Raw genomic sequence first — 9,094 nt, 5'->3', positions numbered from 1 at the left:
CATTGTTGTTTGGCAGGTCCGGGCTGGGGATTCGAACCTGCCACCTTAGGTGTACGTGGCTGGCGCCTTAGCCGGTTGAGCTATAGGCGCCGAGCCGAGAGGTTATTTCTTAAGGAAGAGAAGAAGGCATAAGGAACAAGTTAAAGGAAAGCAAAAGCAAAAACTCTGGATCCAAGACATTCTCAAGAGGAGCTGGAGAAAGAAACCTGTTAAGACAAGGAGGGGTATAAGAGATACCACTACTAGAAGCAGACACAGAAGCATGGGATATGGACAGATCGTTCATTCAGGAACTAAACCTGGACATTGAGTTACTCATCTTCCCAGGTCTTCCTAGTGCTGTTGGTTTGTTTGTTTTTCAAGGAAAGGTCTAGCTCTAGAATTCAGGGCCTTGATCCTAGCTTACTGTAACCTCAAACTACTGGGCTCAGACCATCCTCCCACCTCACCCTCTGGAATAACTAGGACTAAGGCCTTAGTTGCCATGCTTGCCTAAGTTTTTAAATTTTTGTAGAGACAGGGATGCCCTAATTTGCCCAGGCTGACCCACTTCTAGCCTCAAGGCATCTTCCTGGCTAGGCTTCCCAAAGTGCTGGTATAACAGACATGAGCCACTATGCCCAGCCTCTAGTGCTCTCTTGTTGTGGAGTTTCCTGCTGTGTGGACAACTTGGTCACACCCTGAGACTTTTAATGGGTTTTGCTACTTTGCACAGACATCAGCAGTGAGGACACCGAAGAATCCAGTGATGAGGACAAGCACTCAGCAATGGAAAGTATACCTGGTAAGGAAGGTTGGGAGAGCAAGGCTTGGGCTATGGGAATATGAACTAGGAGTTACTATTTCCTGATGCATTTTATTCTGAGCCCATTTGGTACCAGGAATCCAGTTTTTCCCAGAATTTCATTTTCTCCATTTATTTAACTTGACCCTCATGGGAAATTCAAGGAGACAAAAAACTGTTATAAATTTATTTTGGGTATAGGCTTATTAATTGACAGATTTTATTAATCAATATATATACCATACATTGATTATACTGTATAGTGGAAATTGGCTAACAAAGTGATGAGTTCATTTTTAAAATGTACTAGTTACCATGCCTATGAAATGTTAGATTTATGCAATGATTTCTCTAGAGAACAGAAAGCTAATATTCCTTTATTGGAAGATCATGCTGTCATCAGAGCACAAGCTGTGAATAGTGTCAAAAGACAATTCATCCAACTATCCAGTGTTATCAGAAATAAAGACTTGAGATAAAGTATTCTGAAACCTGAAGTATTCTTTTTGACAGAGTTCTTCAGCAAGTCATGGCATATAGAATGATTTTTCAAAGTACCTTTGTAAATAGTATCTTTTTCTTTACAATGACCTTAAAGGGTAAGTGGGATAGATATTGTGGCCCTTCTTGCCTAGATAAAAAAAAAAAAAAAAATCACATAAATGTTTAAGACCATCTATAAAGACTCATGTGAAATTTTAAAAAAGACAAAACTAAACTTACATTCTGGACTCTGAGTTTTTTCCTTTGTAAAATGAGAGATAGAAACAATTATTAAAATGTTGTATTATCACAATCCCATTTGCAGCATGAGTTGAAATTAGGGTACAAATTGGTGATTTTTTTTTCCCTTTTGACTTTCTAGATCCAGAGAATAATTAGAAACATGCCACTTTAGGTAAAACACACTAGGAAAAGACTTTACAACAAATAAAAATATTGTCTCATCTTGATGTTATTAAGAACAATACATTCATTATATATTGCTCACTGTATCTTTCAAAGTAAAATGTAAACTTGCTTCATTTTGTAGACAGTTGCATGCTCTAAATTTTATCTTAGTGTAAGGACACTGCTCTAAAAAGTAGTCTTCAAATGTGTCTACTGCTGAAACACAAAAAAGGATGATTTCTCAGCCTTGTAAACAGTTCAAGGAGGCACCAGGGAGATGGGGGTAGAGGAGGCTCATCACCTTCCACACAAGATCTTCAAGGTCTCACTCCATGGAAAAGAGCTGAGATAAGGGATATGTGGAATGTCAAGGAGAAGCAGTAGGAAGTAACAGAGAGCAGTGCAGGAGAGCAAAGTTGACCCTTGGCAGGGAATTGTTTGTCAGGACAAGAATGGAGCATCACTAACCTACAAAGTAGGTAACTTAGAAGAGAAACCAGGTTGGCCTGGGTGTAGCCCAGGACTTTATGGATTTTAAAGGGTTTTCCAAGATTTCTTATTAGGGGATTTCCTTGATCACAACCTGAGACCTCTAAGAATCCTCTTCTGTTGTGCAGTGACCAGTAACTATGACTCTTCAGAATCAAACGAGGGAGAGGACATCCAAGAAGCCACTTGCTCACGATCCCAGACTGCACCAGGTATGATATTAGAGTTGCAACCCCTGGACTACAGGAGAGGACTTGGATGCCAAGCCTTGGCCTGTAAGATGTTAGGAATTTAAATTGAAATCTACTGATTCCAGATGCATTTTATTCTGAGTACCTTGACTATCTTGTATCCAGTTAATCCTGGGAATTCCTTTTCAGCATTTTAGAAAATGAAACAAGGCAGGAAATTATTATGAACTCGTGTTTAACAGGATGCATCTCAGGGACTAAATATATGTAATTATATGTTGCAGTTGCAGATGAAATAAATAGCAAAACAATGGTCTATTTTAATCCGTACTGTCATGCCTACTAACAGTAAGATCTTACATTTTCATAGCAACGTATTGGTTGACATTAACATCTTTTCTAATTGTACAAGCCTCGAAAGAAAACTGCTCCTGCTATGTGCTTACAAATAGAAATAAAAACTTCAGATCAACCGCACTCGAACTTCAGTATAGTCTTTTTTTTTTTTAATAGGTTAACACGGGGGTACAAAAAATCAGGTTAAAATATTTGAATTTGTGGGCAGCACCTGTGGCTCAAAAGGGTAGGGTGCCAGCCCCATATGCTGGAGGTGACACATTCAAACCCAGCCCCGGCCAAATATATATATATATTTGAATTTGTTATGCTTTTGCCAGAAACATGTTATTTCAATGCACTTTGGCAAATAAGATCTCATTTTGTCATCGCAAAATCCTTAAGCTTATGTAGGCTAAGTCTTGTGGTCCCTGTTTGGAGGTGAGAAAACTGATATGCAAATGTAGGAGGGTTAGAAAACAAAAGGTAACAAGAAGGACTAGCAACCCAGCGTCTTTTGGTGGGTAACTATTGTACCTAACAGACAGGATGGTTACAGCTGTGACATGGGAATCAAAGTCCAAAGAAGTGACATGTGGAACCCAGAATATTCACAGGAGACAATATCAGTACCTGACACAAGAAAGCTTGTTTAACAACAGCATATACCTACATATACAGGTATGTGTGTGTGTATTGGCTGAAATATTAATGAAGATATCTCAACCATATTTGTTAATATTGATGGAGAGGAAAATATGAAAATCTCAAAAAGGCAGAATAGGAGTGAAGCCAGCTACGTGGTTTATAAAATACCTACAAAGATGGAGCCAAAGGGGATAAACATAGAAATAAAGGGGAACAGAGATTAGGAGCATTATGATGAAAAAAGAAAAAGCAACACAGAGATAAGAAAATTCAAGGAGAGAGAAGCTCATAAAATCACAGAGATATAGATAGACATGCCTAAAGGCAGAACAATGAGCAGAAAATGAGAAAGAAGGAGGAGAATGAGGAGTGACCAGACAGGAAAGGCAAGCACATCTCTGTCGGATCTGAGGCGTAGTCACTGGGGAAGGTGTATTTTTTCTCAGCTCATCTGAGCCCTAAAATCATTTCAGCATGACCACACTGAGGTGTGTTCTCTCTGGTTCCCTGGTCACTGTAAATAGTTTGTCACTTCCTGATTGTCTTCAATATCTTGTGAATCCCAAGCCCTTCAAATGAATCCAGAAAGAGTCAGAAGAGATGCAGCCTGTTTGCCTGTGGTGGAGAAGACAAGTATGCTATTAATTATCTCTGTTTTCCCATGTGCATGGAGCAAAAATTCTTTCTCTTCCTTACCTTTTACTGGAAATATTTACAGACACAACACACAGATCCCACACACACAGATGCTGACTGCTTTCAGTAGGTTTGAGCCAAGCCAAACAGAAAGAAGAATTGGGCTTCTGAATGAATGGAGGAGACACTGAGTGGATAATATAAGGAGGAAGAATGGAAAAAATCAGGCTGATATCACCAAAGGAAGAGTAAGCTTCAAGTACTTGTACATGAAATAGGATCTAAACATGCCAGTAGTCAAGGAATTTTGTGGAGAAAAAACAATGATTTTCAAGATACCAATCAGAATTTGAGCCAGAAACATGAAAATAAAGTAATGACCGATCACAGGCTTGCAATGTAGAACTGGCACAGGTAACAGAGCTGGGTGTGTGGTCAGTGTCAAAAGAGTAGGCATTTGGTGATGATGAAAGTAATCTGTGAGTGAAGTTGAGTATGGATGTCACCCTGGGAGACATGATGAAATCCTATTTCTACCAAAAAAAAATTTATTTTAATTACACAGACATTGTGTACAAACCTGTAGTCCCAGCTACTTGGGAGGCTGAGGCATGAGGATTGCTTGAACCCAGGAGTTTGAGTCTGGAGTGAGATATAATCATGCCACTGCACTCCAGCCTGGACAACAAAAGCTATCTCGAAAAAGAAAAAGAGGAAAAGTAAGGAAAGAACAGAAAAGAAAATAAGAGAGTAGATAACAAAATAAAGTACATGTGAAAACAAAGATTGAAATTATAAAACCAGACCAAAAAACAGACAAACAATCCAGATAATACTGACAAAGAAACAGAGGTAGAAGAGAGAACAAAAAGGGAAGTGATGGCAGAAAGAGGATCACCTCAATAATTAAAGTAGATGCAGAGATATAAGCAGAAACCTGAGAGGAATGAGATATGTGAAAGAGGTAATGAATGGAGACATGTGAATGATGGGGCACGACGAGAACTATGTAGACAAAGAGTTAAAAGATGAGAGAAAAAAAGGAAGAGAGGAGGGACAGTGTAAAAGGAAGAGAGGAGAGAGATGGAGGAATTGCGGGGTCTGAGATCATCATGGGAAAAAAGCAGCTTTGGCACAAAGTGTGGTTCACAGCAGCAGTGAGTTTTCAGAGTACACTGTTCCCAGGCATCAAAGTGGACCCTGTAGCTCACACAGATTACAAAAGGCACCCAGGCATTCCATGCACACCTATCAGTTACCCCCACAACCTAATGATTCCTAAACAGCTATCTACAGCCAGCCCAACCCAGTCTTTATTTTTCTTTTTTTTTTCCTTTATTAAATCATAACTGTGTATATTAATGCATTTATAGGGTAAAATGTGTTGATTTGATAGACGATGTGGAATGCTTACATCTAACCGATTAATATAACCATCTCCTCACTTACTTATTTGTTGTGGTAAGACACTTATACTCAGCCCAGTCTTCTCAACTTCTAAACTCAGTCACCCCAAGGAGTGGGAGGCCTCTGTCCAAGGTCCTGAAGGTCTCAAGGTCCTGAAGGTCCCAGCCTTCTCTACTTGGACCTCTCCCAGACTCCAAGACCTCTCAGACTTCAAACTCAACACTACCAAAACTGAACACATCATCTTTCCCCCTAAAATCAGTCTCTCCTTCTCCATCACAATCAACACACAATCAACCCTTTCTTAGGTATGAAATTCTCAGGCTCATCTATAATGTCTGAAATCAGAGCTCCCACTTGACTGTGCACACACTGTCACAGTGAGCAGGCTGAGTCCAGGCTAGAATCCTGTCCTCTGCATTTGCTTGGACTGATCCTTTTGGGAACTGCATGGAGGCAGGAGATCATTTTAAAGTCAGGTTTAAAAGGATGGGCTCTCTTGTTTATGTACAAATCATGTAGAAATAGGGTGTCTCATTTACTGTATTAGCATATGAGTACTAAAGTGTTTGGTTTATATAGTGACTTTCACCCTTGTTTGCAGAACAATGAAAGCCATGTTCTTCCACTGGTAGATAATAGCGTTACTTTGCCACAACCTTGGAAAAGCCTAAAAAGACAAATGATTCCATCACGCATCAGCTAATGACTCTTGAACTAAAAATGTATAGTTTTTCTGTTTTCATTTTTGTTGTTGTTACTGACGTTTTCTATTTATTCATTAATAAAGAGTGCATAGTACAAGCCCTTTATCTCAATCCAAATACTCAGTAAAAAATTAGCAATAAACCCCGGATGGCACAGACATGATTTGTTTAGCATGAGTTTAAAAAGAGCAGTTTTGGGTGGTGCCTGTGGCTCAAAGGAGTAGGGTGTAGGCCCCATATGCCAGAGGTGGCAGGTTCAAACCCAGCCCTGGCCTAAACTGCAAAAAAAAAAAAAAGAGCAGTTTTCATTTAGTATATCATATGACCACTTTTGCTTTTAACAAACTAATCATCAGATATGGTAACAAATATATAATGATTTTTCATTCTGAAATATTATAAGACTAAGTTTACTATTGTAACAACAAAAATTTAACCCATTAACTATAAACTTTCTTCATTTATCCTTCTTCAGGTTTCCGTTAAAATTTAACAGAGCTGGTTAAATTTTAGCACATAATCATTTTGAGTGATAGATTTTCATTTAGACAGTCTTCCAAGGTACCTTTGAAAACTTATAATATTAGTAAACACTAATATATCACACACCGTAAAGACACTAAAAGTAACCATGGAATAGCTGTATTCAACAGTTAATCAGAACATCTCTGTAAGTTATAAAATATGACATGCTGACTATGGGATAGTACATAGACAGATAACATGATAAAATCCTTTACTAAACCCTTCTAATGTTAACCTTTTCCATACGGAAAGCAAAATCAAAGAACATACCAAAAAAAAACTCCATCATTCCATCATTATTTTGCATAAAAGAATGTTATATGATTCTAAAACAAGTTAAACTCTTCATGTCATTTGTGGAATTTTCAAAAGATAAAATATTGAAAAATATTGAAAACGTAAGCTGTATTTTTCTTTTCTCCAGACTATTTTTTCAAAGTTGTAGCCACGGTCCTTGTGAATATTTACAACCCAAGTAATAATTTATGAGTGTACACAATAAAAAGAGCCACATGTAGAAGCTTTAATAATTAAATGGAAATTACTAGTTAGGATAACAAAAATACTTTATATACAGTACACTGTCTCAGGAATACAGAGACATTTTACAAGCAAAAAACCCAAGACTAAATACTTCACTAAGAATATTTGTTGCTAACTAAAATGATGATCCATATGAGAAAAGGCTTATATAGTTAATTAAGTGCATATGACAGAAAGAACTAGGAATAAAAATCCAGATTCTCAGATGTCTAATACTAGACATTCTGTATCCATATTTTGACCACTTCTTTAACCAAAGCTATTCTCAATGACTTGTGGGCCATAGGGTCAGTGAGTACATCAGTATCTCTGCAGGCGTTGGCTTTCAAGCAGCTCAGAAAACAAGAAATTCTTAGGCTACCTTGGCAAGCTTTCAAAGTTCAATGGCAAGGCCAGAAGAAGGAATGCTATAGGGATTTAGCTCCATCTTCTGGCATTCTGGCCCTTCCTGCTTACCAGCTATAGACCCAGGAAGCCTTCCAGTAGGCCAGAGCCAAAGAAAAACCTCTACTCTGTGGCATTTATTTATCCAGGATTTAACTTACCTGTGCTATGTCACCCTTCTATTAGCACAAGTAATTAAGAGTTGTTTATATTATTTCAAGAAGTTGAGTACAAAGCCGAGGAGAAATTGAAGCAGTCAATATTGGATTATATAATGAAGTGGTCCCTTAACAATGTTTCTGGCCTACAATGTAATCATAATAAAGGGAAAATATAGCCTGTGAGTGTCACACACCTGAATCAGAGACTACTAAGCAGTACAATGATACAAAGAAGTTTATTTAATTCTTACAAGTAATTTATCAGATCTATAGAATGAAAAGCTAGCCTGACCTAAGGAAAAAAATCCTTACAATGCTAGCAAATTATCTTCTAGTTCCCAAAAGTCATCCGCAATCACTTGGTAGGAAAAAATTCCATTACCCTGCAGGTCATGCAGAATTTTAAATGTTATTTTTATTTACTTTTTTCAAAATGAGCAAAACAAGGCAAACTTTTACTTTTTTCTACATTTGAAAACGTCACTTATTTTAATGTTCCTTTCCCCTGCCCCTTTCATCCCATTACCAAATAGGAATGAGATAGGGGTAAAAAAAAGTCTTGATTGTTTCCCATTTTCCTCATTTTCCCTGGAATAAACCAATAATTCATTCAAATTTTTCTTAAGTCTAAAGCATAAAAAAGCCTCAAATTTTTTCTTCAAATAAAAAAAATGAAGTAAATAGGCATTCAAATCTCAGTAACCTAACAGGCTCTGATATAGCTTTAAACAGAGAAGTGTTAGAACAGAAAAGAAACTTCTCAAGAGGCATTCATTTTAGAAATATATGAGAGCTTCAATTATTACTGGGCATAAGAATATACTGGGCAAAGGCAAAAAGAATTGATTTTTTTTCTTCCCTCATAAACCTTATAAGGCACAGTGGCTTATGAATGTCAGATAATGGATTATAAATCATCCAACATATTGATCAATTGTGTTTATTTAAAGGTTTCATTGAACTAGACATTTTTAATAGGAGTAGAAAAATTAGCAAACAACCATTTAATTTCTTCTCTCCTTCTATTCCAGCCACAGTGGACCAGTTGTAATAGATGATATAGATTTCAACCATAATTTGTAAAATGTTGCAGGAGCTGCCACAGTCCCAAGAACTAGAGAAAACTGCATCCACAAATAAACTACTAAACTCAATATAAATATAGTGTGATTTTAATTATCTTTCATATAATCTCAGACAACCCCATTTTTCTTTATTTTTTTATTTTTATTATTAAATCATGTTTGTGCACATTAATACTATCATGGGGTACAGTGTGTTGTTTCCATATACAATTTGAAATACTTTCATCCAGTTGGCCAACATAGCCTTCATGTCATTCTCATAGTTGTTGTGTTAAGATATTTATATTCCACATTTAGAAAGATTCAC

The 9,094-nt window shown here is 37.2% G+C and overlaps 1 protein-coding gene across 1 annotated transcript in view; it reads left to right on the top strand.

Annotated features, from left to right (window-relative positions):
* The window catches only part of LOC105886536 (nuclear body protein SP140-like protein), a 71,192-nt gene that overhangs the window by 25,625 nt on the left and 36,473 nt on the right, over positions 1-9,094 (top strand). Inside the window, exons 9-10 of the mRNA XM_012802266.2 lie at positions 716-784; positions 2,293-2,376. Of these exons, the coding sequence (XP_012657720.2) occupies positions 716-784; positions 2,293-2,376 (153 nt within the window). The remainder of the gene's footprint in view (positions 1-715; positions 785-2,292; positions 2,377-9,094) is intronic.

Source organism: Otolemur garnettii, unplaced genomic scaffold (assembly GCF_000181295.1).
Source record: "Otolemur garnettii isolate 467f Iridium unplaced genomic scaffold, OtoGar3 scaffold00013, whole genome shotgun sequence".
NCBI classification, from domain to species: domain Eukaryota; kingdom Metazoa; phylum Chordata; class Mammalia; order Primates; family Galagidae; genus Otolemur; species Otolemur garnettii.
This window is presented reverse-complemented; position numbering and strand designations above follow the sequence as displayed.